This window comes from Perognathus longimembris, chromosome 18 (assembly GCF_023159225.1).
Source record: "Perognathus longimembris pacificus isolate PPM17 chromosome 18, ASM2315922v1, whole genome shotgun sequence".
NCBI classification, from domain to species: domain Eukaryota; kingdom Metazoa; phylum Chordata; class Mammalia; order Rodentia; family Heteromyidae; genus Perognathus; species Perognathus longimembris.
Window position 1 is genome coordinate 7,989,836 of NC_063178.1, and position 19,511 is coordinate 8,009,346.

The window sequence follows — 19,511 nt, forward strand, 5'->3', positions numbered from 1 at the left end:
ACATTGATCAAGATGTATTCTATACTTAAATTGACATGTTGGATTAAAACTCCTTGTAGAACTATTGAAAGATAATTTTTGAGTAGATTTATATTTTTAAGTAAATAATAGCAGAAATCGTGGCTAAAAAGAATCTTAAGAATGACTACATTCAAATTATGTAAATAATATTTGAATGATTATATTTGAAATTTAACATGACTGATTTTTTTTAATGCTAGTTGTCATTTGTAAAGTAATTCCCTTTGCTTCTGAACATCTGGAAGAGAAATTATGGGTAATAGGTATTAGTTTTGTCTTCTTATTATCAGAGCCACCTCCAAGAGGAAACATTTCCTACTCAGGTCTTCAGCCATTTTCTGAAATTTCAGAAAGGAATTCTTGACTTCTTTATATTACTCTCTCAATTTTACTGACCTAGAATTATGATGAAGTTCAGATTTAATTTTTCCCCAGTCACATTGTAGTTTGTTCATGAACACCAAAGATGCAGTGTGTCTAAGAGAAAAACCGGTATACTGTCAGAAAAACCAGCTTTGGGTTTCGGGAAATGCTTTTACGACACAGTAAAACAAGTGGAAAGATTATAATCAAAGCATTTCCATCTTACTTGTAAACAATTACAGCACTTCTTACATGGATGCCACATTAAAAGACTTGGGAAAATTTACTGGATTCTATTCTAATGCAATTAGAGCTAATTTTGTTCTTTAAATGAATAAAAGGTCAGCTAGTAAATCTAGCTTATCTTGAGTCCAGACTTCAATAAATTGTTTTATTTAATTTGTTGTAAAAGATCTTATCCTTAATGGGTCTAGGTCTTATTAGTTCACTTAGGTTTTAAAATATTTATGACCACCTTTTTAGATATGATTTGAATGATGGTTGGAAAGTTTCTCTCTGCAGTGTTATCAAGGCCCAAGATCACTAATTGAGTGAATATAGGAAGGTACTTAAGATTTGTTATCTGGAAAAAGCTGATGTAAACCTCTAGAATTTAAATGTTCTTTAACCTGTGACAGGCAGAGATAATTTAGCTGTATCATGGTAACCTTTTGGACATTATCTGATTATAATTTCTCCTAAAGATCAAACTACTCACACTTCTGGTGTTAAAAAAAAAAAAGTACCTACTGATTAAACAACAACACTTAGACTTCCTATTATTATGACTGCAGGAATTTTTAATTCTTTGCGTTCTGTTTTTCCTGTCACTTTAGGGATCTAGAGTAGATTCAGAGACTTACATAAAGACTTTGGGTGCACAGAGTATAATAATCATTTCTTCTTTCCTGCCCCCATGCCCACAGCTGTAGCTCAGTACACGGATGGATATTCAGGTTACTGTAGGACTGGCACGATTTAGACTCTGGCAGCTTTTTCTTGGCCCAAGTTTCAGAAAGTCTCCAGGCTCTAGGAAAGAGTGTGACATCAGCCCTTCTTGTTTTCCACATCTGCTCTCTGTGCCCTTCTCATGCCTGCCTTTCTTGCCTCTTCTGTCTTTCTGCTCTTCCTTTTTCTCGCATTTTCCCTTTAGCTACACCTTCACCAAGCTTCCTCTACATCAAGAAAAGGCTCAAATTTTTAAAGTTGCCATTGAATTGAATCTAAGCAGAATGTGGATCAAGTGTGCTAGAAAAAACATCATTTCAGGTGACTTTAGGAGCCTGACATATTTATACATACAAAGACATCTGTGTACACCTATGTAATTATTACTTTAGCCACGCCAATGAGTACACATGTATTTGTGTAAATGTATGTGTATGTTTACATAAATTTTATGTAGTATAAATATGCTATATTTTTCCATGCTCTTTACAAGGAAAATAAGAATTTGTGTAAAGCATAGTGATTTTTGCTGAAGACTAGAAGCTATTTTTTTAAGTTTTAGTGTAATTTGAAGTGGTGATGTTGAATATTCCAAGCATGACGAGTAATAACTGAATATTTTATAACACTGCAGTGAGATATAAATCTTAATACAACCTTGTTCATTTTTCAAGATCACTTGATCCTATCATAAGATAATATCTTTTGCTTTTAGTGTTTTCAAGCAGATGGCTATTTCAAATAAACATTTAGGTATTATATGATTCTAAAAAAGTAAAAGTCAACTTGCAGCTTTAACATTTTTTACATAAAAGCATTTTTTACTAAGTAATTACCGTAGACTTTCAGTTAGAGAATATTGAAAATAAGGTTTGTCCATGTTGAATCATTTTACTTGCCTTTGTTTTTTCAATTACTGTCACCTCTTATTACCTACAGTGTAGTCCTGTTTTATGGGCCTTACTCATTCTAGATAGCTTGCATAGTATCAACTTAAGAGTTTCAAATTAACATTTTCAAACATGAAAGAATAGAATGATGTAATTTTATATAGCCATCACCAGGATATATGTAACAGGTATCAAAATTTTGTACAACCTCCTCCTCCTCCTCCTCTCCCCCCTCTTCGTCCTCTTCCCCCTCCTCCCCTACTTCCTCTTCCTCCTCCTCTCCTCCTCCTGTCATTTCATCTCTGTACACCTTAATGTTCAGCTCTGAAAGAATTCTTCTTTCTCATATAATCATAATGCTGTTAAACATAGAATAGATCAACATTTTCCTTGTGTTATCCAATATCTAGGCCATTTCTTTATTTGTCTCAGAAATTCCCCACACACACACACACACACAATTTTAGCAATTGAACTTGAAGCTACTCGCTTGCTTAAACAAGCAGAAATATCTTCTGATAGTTGGTTTGCATGAATCAGGAAATTTGTTGTTTAATTTCCACACTCCCACCTCCTCTTCATTTTTGCTATGCAACTCAAGAAAGTACATCTTTTGTCCAATATTGTGTCCTATTGTCTACTTACTTCCTTATCATATACTTTAAATTGCTATTTCCTTGTAATGTTTATTTAAATAGTTCTAAAGACTTGGTTAACTTTTGAGAGCAAGTACATTGTGATGACTTTTGCTTATTCTATCAGTGGGCACATGATATCTGTTCATCAGACTCATAAGTTGTTTTTTTTGGGTTTTTTTTTGCCAGTCCTGGGCCTTGGACTCAGGGCCTGAGCACTGTCCCTGGCTTCTTTTTGCTCAAGGCCAGCACTCTGCCACTTGAGCCACAGCGCCACTTCTGGCCATTTTCTGTATATGTGGTGCTGGGGAATCGAACCCAGGGCTTCAAGTATACGAGGCAAGGGCTCTTGCCACTAGGCCATATCCCCAGCCCCTCATAAGTGATATTAAATCAGTCATTTAATTGTTCATCCAACTAACATTGATTTCTTTTAGTCAGGGATGTTTGGAGGGGTCACAGTATGGTGCCGTAGAGATGCCCAATGCTACTGAGATGTCCTAGAAGTAAGACTTCTAGGCCTTCTTGATGAACAGAAATAGGTAAACTTGAAAGGAAAAAAAAATGACAAGTTTATATTATTTCTCATTCAGATATAACATTACTGCTATTTTGAAGGTATTTCTTTGGCTTCCACTGTTTACATTATGAATCTTCAATCTTAACAGCATTATCAAAATTATTTATTTCCTTTCTTTTTGCAAGAAATATAAAATAGTGTATAAAGTAGTCTGAAAGTAATAACACCATGGAATACTGAGTGATATTAAGGATTGAGATTTTCCTCAGTGCTTGCTCTAAAGTGCTACTGTGACTGTGTGAGTGGAGTGTTGTCCTCCTAAAGTCACCTGAATGGTGTTTTTTCTACCACAGTTGATCCACATTCTGCTTAGATTCAATTCAAAGGCAACTTTAAAATTTTTAATTTTCTGAATATGTAAACCATTCACCTAACGCCAGAGCTAAACTAAATGACAAGATACATTCAGAGAAGTCTTGAATTCTTCATTTTTCTCTATACTCTTTATACTGCCTACCCTATAGGGTGCCATTTTTATATCTTTCATTTGTTATAATTATTATTATATCTCTAGTTCTTGTTGGTATTCTTCAGAGGAAGGAGTTGGTATTTATTGAAATAGAGCGAAATGTGTATTATTCATTGTTTATCTCAATATTACTGCCCTTGTAGATATTGTGTAGATTTTGAACTTTTGACAATGGAATTATAATCATTTGGGCCTCCCCCATGAAGTGACGGTTCTGCAATGGCAATGTTTTTCTCTAATTACTTCATGCAATTTATTTCATTTTTCACATAGGTCATGCCTACATTATTTGATGTGTACTTGGGCCATAACAAGATAAAATAGTCATTTTATGACATGATATAAATACTCCATGAGTTTGAAGAAGTAAAGACATTTACTTATAACTATATGAATGTTAACAGTTGATCTATGAGAATCAGGAAGAATAGGAATTATGAATGATTGATTCTAAGAATCAACATAAAACTAATTTTCATATTTCATTTATTTTATCAATGAAATATGAAATGACTACATTAGAATTTGGCACATGATTTAGGGATAATCATTTATATACTTAGGTTCAAAAGTTGAATACTTGGTATATTAGTTTTCTGTTTCCACCTAATAGTCCTCAAACTCAGTGATTTGGAGCAACTTTTTACATGGGTTATTTTCAAGGTAGAGTCTTACTTTGTGCCTGGCTGGCCAGCCCCACCCTCGTTTACTGAGGTTGACAACCATTGAGTTTTGGGAACTTTTATGCCCTGGCTGGACTTGAACCATAGTTTCCTAATTTACATCTCCGGGTGGCTAAAATTACAGTCTTAAGCCCTGGTGCCTGGCAGGATGTGTGTGTGTGTGTGTGCATACATATATATACATGTATATATGTGTATATATATGGGCACACATCAGAATAGTTTTTTCTCTATTGAAAAATTTCCCTGTTCAGGAGATTCTATAAAATTTACAGAATAACAGTTTTTACCTATGGTATCATTTTAAAATAGCTGTTCACTTTTAGGGGTACATAAGTAAGCCATTGTGAGGGAACTTTTGAACTTTGTAAGCAGTTTAGTAGCCAGTAATTTGGACTTTGATAATTTAGATCACTGGTTTCATAGTGTTTGCACACAATAGCTGAATAATGAGGATCATTAAACTCCCTGTGCAGAACATATCCAAATTGTTTGCCTCTAACCTTGGAGGCTCTGTGGGGCTGGAAGGTGAGGATTGGCTCTTTATTGACTTGTCAAGCTGTGAGTTTGCATTACAGCTCATGACCCAGTCTATTTGTTTCACTGCTTTGTGGTGGGGAAACAGGTAAAGAAATCCTGCTGAAAGTCCTTCCTTCTGCACGTTTGCATGAATAACGCCAGTGTTAAGGCTCTATGACCAAAGCCTCCAAAAGATGTAATGTTAGCAGCATTGAGCCATTGTGGGACCCAGCTGTGGGCGGTATTGCTTTCTCTGTGAGACATTGGGCTTTCAGCAGAAAGCTCTGGAGGAGAACTTACCATGCAATTAAGTAGGAGGGAAAAAGTGATACTTCAGGGAGAAAAATTCAGAGAAGCAAAACACTGCAGTCAAGTATGGCAGTGAATTTGGCCAGTTTTAATACGAAAGTGACCAAATTAGGTTCATTGTTGACAGTTTATCTTGCCAGGGATGAGAAATCACATTAATACTGCCCTATTGTCTATTTTGTTATTATGCTAAAAATTAAGGACATGGTAAAAGGATTGCTTTTAAAACCATAAGTTAACTTATTAGCATCTAAGATCAAAATAACTCAAAGCCTAATGAACTCTCTTTGGAACTTCCAGCCAGTTGAAGAAAGAAAAGCAGGTCACTTTTAGTGCCATTATCACCCAGTATAATCCCTGAAAAACAAAAGGATAGTTAGTCCTGTCAATATGTAGTATCCGTTCTAATAACTTTTCCTTATTACTCAAATGTGAGTGAGAACTCCGTGATACACGTAAGTACACATGTGTGTTGCCTTGTACTTATCCCCACCTTTTAAAAGTCCCACCCCCTGTCACTCACCACACTGAGGACTGGGCATATGAACACATGGACCTTCTGGAACTAACTACAAACACATCAATATCTAATGTCCATTAAAACTTACTTTTTTGCTATATGAGGACATCTACCTTTCCCACATGACCATTTTCTTGTTGATCTCTATTAGTGATGATGGAGTCAATAGAATAGACTAAATTGTCAGCTCTTTGACTTAGCTTGTGGGGTGTTTTTTTCCCCATCAGTTTAGCTCTAAACTATGGTCAGCACTTAGACTTTAACTGAAGTACCCCATATATACAGAAATGTATGCAGCTTCTAACTGTACAACTCAGTTGAAGCATAATTTAAAAACTGCCAGCAGCATTTTAGATGTGTACATAATGACACACATTTTTACTTTTTATTGTCTTTATTATGCAAATTATAGCTAATTATAGACAAGCCAAAAGTAAAAACAGTCTTAGTGTATGGATGAAATTTCTGGATTTTTTTTTTTTTTTTTGCCAGTCCTAGGGCTTGAACTCAGGGCCTAAGCACTGTCCCTGAGTTTCCTTTTGCTCAAGGCTAGCACTCTACCACTTTAGCCACAGCACCACTTTTGGCCATTACTGTGTATGTGGTATGGCGGAATCAAACCCAGGGGTTCATAAATGCTAGGCAAACACTCAACCACTAGGCCCCATTCCCAGCCCAATTTCTGGACATTTTGGTATCGTATATTCTTTTGAATTTTTTGAAGTACACATTCATAGAACTTATATCTAACTATAGATATATAGCTAGAGAGAAAGACTACTACTGCCAACAAGTTCTGATCATCATATATTAAATTACCTATCCCTATTTGGCGGTATTTAAAATTAGTCATTCTAGCTCTTTATATTTTTCAGTCATAAATTTGAGTTTATTAATAATTTTCCTTACCCTATAGCTCACATAATTGTCTATTTTTTCAGAGTCAATTCCTAAATGCCTAACTGCTGGTCAGAAGCTTGAATATTTTAAAGGTTTTGGTAACCACCCAGAAATAAATCACTCCTCCTGTTTCCCCATCTAGACAACACTAGGTAGTGGTGATCTTTTTAACCTTTGCTTTTTCTCGGGGGGGGGGGGGTGCGTGCATGCATGCATGTGCCAGTACTGGGGCTTGAACTCAGGGCCTGAGCATTGTCCTTAGCTTTTCACTCTAATGCTCTACCACTTGAGCCACAGTTCCAGCTTTTTTATTGTTAATTAGAGATCCACATCTTGTGGATTTTTCTGCCCAGGCTGAGATCTGATCCTCAGATCTCAGACTCCTGAGTAGCTAGGATTACAGGTATGAGCCACTGGCACTTAGCAAGTAAAATATTTAGCTTTTAAAGGCATTTTATTGTGTGTTCATATTTTTTTATTGCTGTGAAGACACAACATTTTTTCTATTTATTGCTGGCTTGTTTTTCAAAACCCAGTACATTTGCTTACTTTGGTGGATGTTTTGTTTTGTTTTTGTCAATCCTAGGGCTTGAACTCAGGGCCTGGGTATTGCCCCTGAGCTTTCGTGCTCAACCTTATGCTCTACCATATGAGCCACAGCGCCACTTCTGGCTTTTTAGTAGTTAATTGGAAATAAGATTCTCCAATTGGAGACTTTCTTGCCTGGGCTGGCTTCAACCTATGATCTTCAGATCTCAGCCTCCTGAGTAGCTGGAATTGCAGGCCTGAGCTGGGCACTCACAGCTGTTTTGTTCTATCTTATGTTCAAGACCGCTAAGATTTATGGTTTATGATATAGCTGTAACTTGATAGTTTTCACCCCCAAAATTGCAGCATAATATGCTCATCATTGAGCTAATAATCACCTTCAAGTGATGGTTGTATAGTGAATCATGTGATCTGTTCATTTTGACACCAGGTTCAGTCTCTCTCCATCAGGTGTTTTCCACTGAAGTAGCTAGCAAGTAGAATTGAAGTAAAAGACAGAGTTCTAAGCCCCCACGTATCCATGCTGTTGGTTGTCTTGAATAGCCTCTCATTGATTAATAACCTGTTGTTGATGTCCCTGATTTTCTAGCTAATTTCTGCTGTAGTCATCCAGACCGTAGTGCTGTTTCCCTCTCCCTATCCGGCTTTTGTTCTCCCTCCTCTTTTTCCTTTCTCCCTGGTTAAGTCACTTAACTACAAAGGAAAGTACCACCTGGGTGTTGTCGCCTGGCTTCCCAGCCTAAGCTTGCAAAGTCTTCCCCTTTTATGTGTCATCGCTTTTCTTTTTATTGGTACCCTTGCCCATCCTTTATCCCACTCTCCTTCTCAGGTCATAGACCTGTTAATAGTGACTTTGTTTGCTAAAATTTTAATTGGCTTGAAAAATACATGAACTATATCATTTCATCTAAGAGGTCACTTCTTTCAGGACCAGATTTTTTTGTTTGTTTAATTAAATATTTTAAGATTCATCAAGTACCTATGAAATGCTAGTTTAGATTTAATTAGATGCTGGCATCTAACATAATACAAAAACTGTGAAAAATAAAGATAGAAGCTTTCTGTTCTTTTCAGAAACTACTAACAGAACAGGGTTAACAAACAAGTATACAAATTAAATGACCATTGTAGGGCCAGAGGTACAGCTCAGGGGAAGAATGTGTGTGTCTAGCATGTTCAAAGACCTGGGAAAATCAATCTCAATCTCTCTCTCTCTCCCTCTCCCTCTCTCTCCCTCTCCCTCCCTCTCTCTCCCTCTCCCTCTCTCTCTCCCTCTCCCCCCTCTCTCTCTCTCCCTCTCCCTCTCTCTCTCTCCCTCTCTCTCTCCTTCTCTCCCTCATTCTCTCCCTATTCCCCTTTCTCCCTCTCCTTCCCTTTGTCTTTCTCTCTCCCTCTCTAGCTTCTTGGAATAAATAATGTCCTTAACAAGTTTAAGTGGCAGCCATCCAAGGCTTTGTTTGGGATTGCAGTTTTTCATAATCTGACTGATGACAATGTCTTAGGGGGGAAAAATCATCTCATAATATGGACGTAAAATTGCCACAGCCCACCCTTTCAACAAAATCCTTGACTGAGCATGTGAAATATTGATATTTATCTGTCTACAGTAGCTCACTGAATAACTGTCGCATACAAATGTAAGAAAATCTGCCCTCACTATCTGTGGCATCAAAGCAGAGCCTGGGTCTCCCATGATTGGGGATGCAACCACTCATCACTTGGCTACTGGTAGTTCTGTGCTAGGCAATGCTTCCCAGTGTCCACTTCTGCCATCTTCCCCCCCGCCCCCCAACACACACATTTGGTCTTGGACTCAGGGCATAGGCACTGCCCATGAGCTTTTTCAGCTCAAAGCTAGTGCCCTACCACTTTGAGCCACAGCTCCACTTTCAGTTTTCAGGTGATTAATTGGAGATAAGGGTTTCACAGACTTTACTGCTCAACTGGCTTCAAACTGTGATCCTCGGATCCCAGCCTCCTGAATAGCTCAGGTTACAAGCAGGAGCCACCAGCTCTTTACTAATTATACTTCAAGTATTATTACACCCAGTCGCTGCCATGTTTTTAATACTGTCTTTCCTGACTTTTGACTACTAATTCTGTCAATTAACAGAAAAATAGATGTGCTAAAATGTCTACTTGTGATTGTGGATTTGAGTGTTTCTAACAGCTCTTCCATTTTTACTTTATATTTTTTAAGGCTATATTATTAGGTACATACAGACTTTAAATGATTGAATACCCAACTGATACATTGGAACTTCTCATCATGGGGAATTGGACCTACAGTTTTTCTTTTTGAAATCAGCCTGGGACATCTCAGTCTGCACAGTTATTTCCATAGCACTTGCTTTGATGCTGAGAAGACCTCAGAAATGTATTCAGTATCATGATATGTGGGTCCTCCAAAAGGTTTTATTGTTAGGAGGATCAAGTGAGATAACACCAATATTTAGTACAATGCCTGGACAATAATTGGCTTTCCAGTGTTTAGAACCGTGGGGCACATAGTAAATGTTCAATAAATATTTACTATTAATTATAGTAAAGATAGGCACTCTGTGACCAACAACTTGATTGCTAAGAAGAAAGGGAAATCCTTGGGCATTACACATGAATACTCATCTTACCTTTAGAATAGTAGGATGGACAAATACCACTGTCTTGTTCAGAAATAGGATACTATATATAGAAATTAAATAATACACATTTGGTTGTATCAAATAAGTTAATCAAAAGACATAAACCAAGTATGAAAAGCTAGTTACAAAGAATATGCTGTGATACTGCTTATATTTAAGTTAAAACATAAATAACCATAATATACATTCTTTATAGGTATCTACAAGGGCAGAAAAGGCCCAAAGAACAAAAGGATGAACCTCCCTGTGGGTTTTAGGGGTGATTGCAGGGAGGGAGGGAGAGAAGGAAGGAGAGAGGGCCTTGTTGTTTTCGAAGTGGCACAGAGAACTTACCTTGTCACACACAGCTAAAGTCATCCGAAACTAGAGTGTGATCCAGCCACAGGAAGTGCCCACTGACCCAATTCCACTTCTCTATTGGTTACTAAAAACTTTTCTAAGTATCTGACCATTGAAGGACAATTTGAGAAGATAAAATGTCTAAGTAGAGCCCTTCTTTGAGGAATGGTCTTGAACTCTTGAGTTCTTTTACTCTCTCGAGTCCTAAAAACATACTTTGCTTCGAGATGAAGGCAGATTTTTAACTTGTGGTTTGACTTGGTTATTCCATTCTGACTTTGCGTTTCACTCTCTTGTTTCTTAACAGTGTCATCAGCAAAGTGGTTCCAGCCCCGGAGGCTAAGCCAGCCCCTTCTCTGAATAGACCTAAAACCCCACCGCCAGCCCCAGCCCCGGTTCCTGTGCACGTGAGCCCCACTCCCCTGCCCCTCCTCGCCCAGGCCTCCGCGTGCCCAGCTCTGGTGCCATCCCCAGCCCCAGCCATCTCCGGGGCAGGAAGCTCCAAAGCCCCCGTGAGAAGCGTGGTGACGGAGACGGTCAGCACGTACGTGGTGCGTATCACTTCCACAGTAGCTGAGAGCCTATCTGGAGAACATTTTCGATTAGAAAGAACAACTGTATGTGTCATTATTGAGTCTCAGAGGCAATTCTTCATAACAAAAGAAGTCCTTTCAAACTCTTGGCTGAAAAGCATGACATTGCAACATTTGTCTATTCAGTGTCCAGAATGTCAAAGCATTGTTTTTCATTATTTTGTATTGGTTTCGGAATAAGGTTGTATGCAACAGTATCACCATATAAATACAAGGATGAATGCTAACATTTAAATCCAAATTTAATATCTTGATCAAGCAATGACGTTACTCACTTGAGTACAATTTATGTCATATACACAGAACTTTATAAGCTAGCCATTTGTGAGTTTTAGTACTACTACAGTATTTTATTGGCTAGGATCCAGGGCTTGTATGTTAAGTGAAAGTGGACTTTTAGACTGTAGTGCTTCCTCAATGTACCAAATGGCTTTGAGTTATAAAATCCACCATGATTAATGAGTCCATATTGTCCAGGGAGTATTTTAGGTATCTTGTCCTATTTTTTGTTTTTCTGGTGCTGGGGATTGAACGCAAGCCCTGTACTTGCTGGGGAAGTACTGCAGTACTTGAGCCCCTCCCCCCCCCCTTGTTTTCCACACTCTTCTTAAGTTCCAATCATATTCAAACCCTAGATTCACTCTAGGCATAAAGTATTTATAAAGCTATGCTCCGTGGACACTGTAGAGCGACACCCATACATACCCAGAATGCTTCTGGGTTGTGAAGACATGGGCACAGCCCTGGCTGCTGGCTCTGCAGACTCTTGTATTAGCCTAGTGATGGCCTTGGCCTTTGTGAACAGTCGTGATTGCGAAATGGTGACGTGCTAATCATGGTATTTACTGTTATAAACCATAACAACAGCATGTTACTTAGAGAAACTTAGAAGGAAATACACCACCAGAGTACAAAAAGAAAATCATAATGTATATAGATGATATACCCATGAAAATTGACAGAAAATTATTAAATTATGCTAGGTGCTGGTAGCTCATGTCTGCAAATCTCGCTATTCAGGAGGCTGAGCTTCAAGGCTCATAGTTCAAAGCCAGCCCAAGGCAGGAAAGTCCATTCTTATCTCCAGTTAACCACCAAAAAAGCCAGAATTAGAGCTGTGGTTAAAGTGGTAGAGTACCAATCTTGAGAACAAAAGCTCAGGAACAGCACCTACGTCCTTTGTTCAAGTCCCAGAACCAACCCTCCCTCCCCCCCCCCAATAAAAGTGGTCTTCAGCAAAAAGCTAAAAGTGGTAGAGTGAGCTCAAGTGATAGCATGCCAGCCATGAGAAAAAGGCCAAGCAAGAGTCCAAGGCCCTGAGTTCAATGCCCCAGCACTGGCAGAAAAGAAAAAAAAAAAAAAACAGTATTGGTTTTCCAGTGGACGTCTGGGCTGACGCCATTGAAAAGGGTCCATGGGAATGACTGTGTAGCTGAGAAGCTTCCAATGCCTGGAGACACCATGGCTTGAGGACGGAGGCAACGGGGCACAGAGCCCGTGTGTCACTGTCTAGCAGTGGTGTTGGAGTGGCACTTCCAGCCCTATGGCTCCCGTTTCCCATTCGTAACCTGTCCAAAGGCTCTTTTATGATGAGTAAATAAAGTCGTATGTTTGAGAGAACTTAGTGAACTGTGACATATTGGGTGGTGTCGAGGCAAAGGCAAATTGTTTAAGTAGCAGAGTCATGGCCTACTAATTTCAAGAAAGGTCACCCAGCAGCAAGACTGGCCATGCGTGGTGGCTTTGGGGCACCGCACGCTGGAACAGCCTCAGCCCCCGGAGGGCTGGCGCATGGGGACAGCCGTCTCCACGTGGTATACTTCCCTTGGGGCAGGGAGACATGTGAAAACAGTTCAGATCACCTCGTTCTCCCTGCTGCTTTGGGCTTCCCGTATAGAATTATTTCTTGCAGCTTGGTTTTGATCATGTGAAATTTGAGGAAGTGGAACAATTAAACATGCTTCCTATTTAACTGCTAAGTTAATAAACTCCAGAATATGTAATATTTGTAGCAAATAATGATTAAATGTGAGGTTCTTTGGCCTCCTGAACCCCTTATTTCATTTGCCATTTAGTTGATTGTACTTTTCTAAAAATGTCATGAAAGGAATGGAAAGTTACTTAGTAACAACCCTTTTATATCCTTGATCTTATCAGCCTGTTCAGGAGAGGGGTTTGGCTAATAAGTAATTGAGTGATACATGCATGTTTGGCTGTACGTATAATTCCCTGCCTATGATGTGCTTGAGGAAGCCATGGGTGCTTGAGCGCTAGCTACAATCCTGCTTTCAGAAATACCAGTTGTTACTGCCATTAAGACCTTAATCATGCCAGGCACTGGTGGCTCATGTCTGTAATCCCAGCTACTCAGGAGACTGAGATTTGAGGATCATGGTTCAAAGCCAGTCCAGGGAAGGAAAGGCTGTGAGACTCTTATCTCTCATAAAGTACTCAGAAAAAATGGAAGTGAGCTTTTGCTCAAATGATAGAGTGCTAGCCTTGAGCAAAAGAAGCTCAGAGACAGTGCCCATGCCCTGAGTTCAAGACCCAGGGTGGACAAAAAAGAGACCTTAAGCATCAAGAACTGGTATGGCTATAGGACTTTTTCAGATGTAGCAGATTATACATCATTTTATCACATTGTTCACAGAGGTGATTATGAAATGACATGTTCAACAAAGTCATTAGCAATGATTTATCCTGTGGTAGCACAGATCTGTAACCCCAGCCCAGCACTTTGGAAGCTGAATTAGGTGGATTGCAAGTTTGAGACCAGACTGGGCTACAAAGAAAGACTCTGTCTCCAAAAACAGAAAACGGAAAAAAAAAAAAAGTAGAAGAAAGGGAAGATCATATCCTTGAGTATATCATTCATTTCATATGCTTCCAGAAGAGTAATAACTGTGCTCATTTGTTAAGAATTTTTATTTGCGTACATTAGTGGTATAAGAGGAGTTTTATTGTGACCTTTCCATACACGAATACAATGGAATTGTGGGTTTAATGAACTGCTCATCTACTGTAGTCTCAGGTTAATTTGTGCAGTTTTTAGTGACCACTCTTTCTGGTCTTCTGTTGCTTCTTTTTTTGTGCTCCTTTCCCTGCAATCCCCTCAGATCCGAGACGAGTGGGGCAATAAGATCTGGTTCTGCCCTGGGTGTAACAAGCCTGACGATGGGAGTCCCATGATTGGCTGTGATGGCTGTGACGACTGGTACCACTGGTGAGTGCCCAGAGCCCCGCCCGCCCCACTGGGAGGAAGCAGGGCGCTGAGCGAGCAGACCCCGCCCCCACTGGGAGGAAGCAGGGAGGTGAGAGCGCAGACCCCGCCCACCCCACTGGGAGGTAGCAGGACCTGCCCACCAGCTCAGCCGCTGCCCACAAGGGGCCTGCAGAGTAAAAGCCTAGAACCTGGATGATGCAGTTAACTGCAAAAATGAGTCTTTGTACTAAGGGTGTTCAGCCTGGTTTCTGGATAATTTTGTTCTCATCCTTCTTATAAAAATAAATAAGACATATAGGGGTTTCCTTTTTCCTCTCACGTTCAGTATGAGTTGGCAGCCTTCAAGCACCAGAAAGAGGTAACAGTAAACAAAACAATAAACTTGACACATTTATCTTTAAAATATCAAGTGTAATAGGGTATCTGTTCAGTTATGATGTCTGTAAGATGAAAACGGAGTATTACTAAGAAGAATAACACTGTTTCAGGTTGGAAAGATGAATGAACTAATTAATCTCCTGATAGGGCCTATAAAAAGAGGCATTATATAATAAAATAATCCAAATGCCACAGGTGCTGGCGCCTGTAATCTTAACTACTCAGGCAGCTGAGAGATCTGAGGATTGCAGTTCAATGCCAGCCCAGGCAGGAAAAGTCCATGAGACTCTTAGCTGCAATTAACCACAACAAAAACTAGAAGTAGAGCTGTGACTCAAGTGGTAGAATGCTAGCCTTGAGCATAAAAGCTTAAGGACAACACCCAGGCCCTGAAAGTTCAAGTGCCAGACCCAGCACAAAATAATAATTCAGATGCCTAACAGTAGTGTTACATAAGTTATTTGAGTTCTAGTGAATACCTTATAGACTTTTAAATTACTTGAAAGCATAGAAAGAAAAAGAATCAACTTGTAGAAAACTTGTTCATAGGAATGTATTTCTGTGTGTAGGCCCTGTGTTGGACTAATGGCTGCTCCACCAGAAGAGATGCAGTGGTTTTGCGCCAAGTGTTCTGCCAACAAGAAGAAAGATAAGAAGCACAAGAAGAGGAAGCACCGGGCTCACTGACAGCTCCTGGAGGCTGGACTGTGCAGGGTCAGCAAAGGCCGCCTCCCTGGTGCCCCCGGACCAAGCTAGTGGGGTTTGGCCATCACATTGCTCCCTGGCCTGGGGATAGGAATCCCTGAAGATATAGGACAAGAACTCGGCATCCACTCTCTGCTTTCCCTTCTGAAGCATTCTGAGGTCCCACAGTGGCGTGATTGAAGAAAAACTCCAGAAGGGACGTGGCCTGAGGGCTGCCCACCTCCACTTTTCTATTACCAGTGACAAGTATTATTAATAAAAGAGACCGTACATCTTCCCTTTTGCTTTCCTTTATTCTCTCCAGGGCCTTTTCTTAAAGTGTAAGATGAGAAGATAATGTATAAACTCTGCCTTGACTGTAATTTAAGGATATCATTAGTCTGTATACAGCTTCAACACCTTTCCCTCTAGAGTAAAATAATCATAATAACATAAAAGAAAACTCCACTTGGGATATTGGTAAATATTTTTGTGATGAGAATATATGAAACTTCCCCTGACCCTGTTTTTAGTACTAACATGTAAAATGTTCAGGCTTTTGTGAAATACCATATATTTTTTAAGAAAAAGGTTTCTATCATGTCCTGTTTGCTTCTGTGCAAATTACTTTTGTTTATCCTATTTGATATCTTTGTTGCATTCTAATTTTGCCCTTCCTTAAACTGCTGGAGTCTCTTCTCACTGCTTGTACATTTCATCAACTTGTATAAAGAAAAACCCTTCATACTAAAAAAAAAAAATTCTCCTAATGTAAATAATAAATATTTATGAAGTAGTTATTTTTAAAATTTTTATCGTGTTTAATTCTGGCCTTCTCTGAAATCCACTGTGATTTCAGCCATGTCTGTAATTACTGCTGTCCACAGGCAAAGGAGACAGAGAAATAGAGCCATAGTGCGGAATAATTTACCTTGAGCTGAATGAAACTGTGCAGTGCCCAAAACTTGTGGGTAAGAGGACCCTAGCAGTTGGAAGGAGAACAAGGCTATTTGAATCTAGAGTTTATGCTTTGAATTTGTTTTGTTTGTCATCTGTTTTGTTTCTGTAAATGTCTCTGCCTTTTGCTAAAAGGACATGTAGGTTCCACAAAAGAAGAAAAAAAAAACCAAACCCCCAAAAAGAAGAAAAAACATACTGTAGCATTCTGTGTTTATGTTGTTTTATTTCTACAAATTTGTTCATTGATATTGTGCTTTAAGGCTGAAATGAAGTATATTATGAATTTTTTTAAGAAAACACATCAAATTTCAGGGTATCTCAAAACCTTATTATATTACTATACTGCCCACTATTTATTATATGTTATAGATATCTGAAAGGTAAACCAAATATTTTATTTTTAATGTTAAAAAAGACATCAAATTTAACTTTATTAGTATATTTTAGTGACTTTGGAATAACCAATAACTATGAACTTTTACTTGATTTTGAAATAATCTTAATTTGAACCCATGTGGTAGATATCTTGAACACTAGAATATGGACTTTGAATCTAATACAAATATATTAATAGAAAATGTGAATTGTTTTACTGCAAAGTCAATTGATACTAGTGTATGAATTCATCTTATGCTAAAATATTATGTGGTTACAGAAATGTGGTTTTCAGCTGTGATGTTAAATTGCAAATCAGTGGAAATGGAGTAGACCTTCCAAAAGTATGGGACATAATTGCCCTCCTTGTTCTAGGAAACAGAATTTTTCTATCCCTGCCCCCCCCCCGAAAAAAATTCATGTTGAGATATATGGTTTTTGTTTTATTCATTTGAGATCATACTAAATACTTTATACAATATTTTCACATGCACAAATCTACCCATTAGTGCTTTTCAGAAGGGGATAAAGGGTAGGGGAAGTGCAAAATAAAGATTATTGGCTGTTTCATAGTTTGCTTTTCCATTTTCTTTATTTAGGATTTAGTTCTTTGAGGCATGGTCAGTGGATCTAAAGTTGCCACGTTTAAGTGAGCAGGTCATGCTACTGCCATAAGAACGGATGTGCGTATATATAACTTTCCGCCCACTCCTCCTGTCTGAGAGACTTCAGCCTGGACTACATTCAAGGAATTTCAATCAGTTTGTTGTCCCTTGCTATTTCATGGTTGCTTTCCTAAATCCAGTTCATGGTTTTATAAATGGTCTTTGCAATAATAAAAACCAAAGAATCATTTTCAGGGGGCTGGATGGCTCAAGGGATTAGTAATGGAATACAGAGCCTTTCACCTCTTGGTCAGTGAGTTGAATCCAGTCCAGGTCACTAGAGACCAAAAGTTGTCACCATCTTATGGACTGTTCAGTGGCCTGTGTGAAATGAACTGGTGGTCTCAGTGACACCAGCCAAAGAAAGTTCGAGAAACTGAAAGGGGGGAAAAAAAGGTGGATTAGAAAAAAGAAAATATCAGCGATACAAAGAAATGATAGAAAATTGATCATTCTCCAGGAAGTAATAACTAAAGAAAATGAGAGCAATGTATAAACATCACAATCATCACAAAGAGAATGGAGCTTCATTGACATCTGCAAATGATGGCAGAACAAAATGGGGAAAGGGAAAAGGCAGCATTGGTTGAGAGGCAGTAATAGGAATAAGTAGAGGAGTATGACAGTCCAGAGAAAAACTACAGGGAGCCTAAGAATTGAAATGAGGTGACAAAGGAGAGGAAAACCACCATAGCAATGCAAGGAACTACGAGATCTGAGAATTGGGTACAGAGGAATGCAAGGAAGGTTAGACATTTACCAAGATGTAAGTACAACCATGACCTGTTTTCATTTTTAACCCTGCTGTAGGACTTGAATGGCATCCTAGACAGAAGTAGTCAGGAGGCGAGCTTGGCCTGCCTGGTGACTTTATTGGAGAAGATGGTATTTAGGAAACAGAAAATGGAGCCAGTCTTCTGGTACGATAATCTGCCTCCAGGGCCAGGAGTAGCTGGCAGACAGCATCAACCCCATAGCTGACAAGGTGTTTCTCTTCAGAAGGTGTCTCCCATTAAGTGCACTGAGGATCTTTATCCTCTGGCTGATTTGTGGTTACAAGCATCCTGAAGAAAAGCAGGGAGTATCAGAGAATTCTGACTTTGTCAAGCTTTTTTTTCCCCCAGAGATAAAATATAGTGCATTACTCTACAGTGTCACCTAAACCGCCTTTGTTCTCCTTTCAATAGGACGATTAAACAAAAGACCCACTAACCAAATTAAAGTATAAAATGAACAGGGAGATATGGAAACCTTCCCACTGAGAATGCTAATGAGTTCACTAACGGCATGTGGGCTAAGTTTTCAATACAAATAGTTTTATGGCCAATCTCTTTAGATCATAGCAGCTTTCTTTAGAAGTTTTAAGTCTAAAAGTAGATGAGTTACCTTGACTGAAGAATGGAATAGATAATGCCCTGAATAAATCTCTTTCCACAATGCTATCAGTCATTTCTCTTAAGACACTATTTCTTTGAGAATCTTGCATTCGTTGTAGCCTGGAAAGTATAAAGTAACTATTAATCTATGTGTGCAGGCCAGAGGAGGACATCAAAATTAGATAAGAGGAACTGGACAGTTGATTGTTCATTCTGCTTAAATTAATATTTTGGCTGGGGATATGATTCTCATGGTTCGGTGCGTGCTTAGCATGCATGAAGTCCTGGGCTCATTACAACACCAGCACCAAAATAAATAATGAATAAACAGCATCTATGTGAATTGGTAGAATAACTACTTGTTACTTTTGTCATCCTGAGACAAGTTTTTCATTGACTTTGTAAAACCTTTTCAGACATCTTTTATTTCACATTTCCTAGGCACAATTCCAGAAAATGGCAAAGATGTATTACAACGAAGTTGATTCCCGGAGGTGCAGTTTTTGAAGCTGGGAGACTTCATTTGTCCATGGTTTTGCACTTGCTCATGCAGTATTTTTCAATTAGTGCTGAGTATCAACCTAGGACCTCGTGCACACTAGCAAGTACTCTAGCACGAGCCACATTTCCAGTCTAGTCTTCCAGGATTCTATGTACTCAAATGCATTGTGTTCCAACTAGCCAGGAGGATTACAATTCAAGACTATCCTGAACAGAAAGAGACACTAAACCAATAAAGTTGGGTGTGGTGGTAGGGGTCTATGATGCCAGCTATGTGGGAAGCATGCTCCAGGCATAAATGTGAGAGCATATTTGAAAAAAATAACTAAAAAAGAAAAGGGCTGGAGCATGGTTGAAGTGGTAAAGTACCTGCCTAGCAAGCACAAGGC

General features: G+C 38.9%; 1 protein-coding gene across 3 annotated transcripts in view; it reads left to right on the plus strand.

Annotated features, from left to right (window-relative positions):
- The window catches only part of Taf3 (TATA-box binding protein associated factor 3), a 131,003-nt gene extending 114,017 nt beyond the window's left edge, over positions 1-16,986 (plus strand). For 2 of the 3 annotated variants that reach the window (XM_048367917.1, XM_048367918.1), the window contains 3 exons: positions 10,675-10,918; positions 14,077-14,183; positions 15,131-16,986. In XM_048367917.1, coding sequence (XP_048223874.1) covers positions 10,675-10,918; positions 14,077-14,183; positions 15,131-15,248 — 469 coding nt within the window. In that variant the 3' untranslated portion in view covers positions 15,249-16,986. Of the gene's footprint in view, positions 1-10,674; positions 10,919-14,076; positions 14,184-15,130 lie in introns of those variants that run through there. The other variant, XR_007214032.1, reaches the window with a different exon arrangement.
- The last annotated feature ends 2,525 nt before the right edge of the window (positions 16,987-19,511 follow it).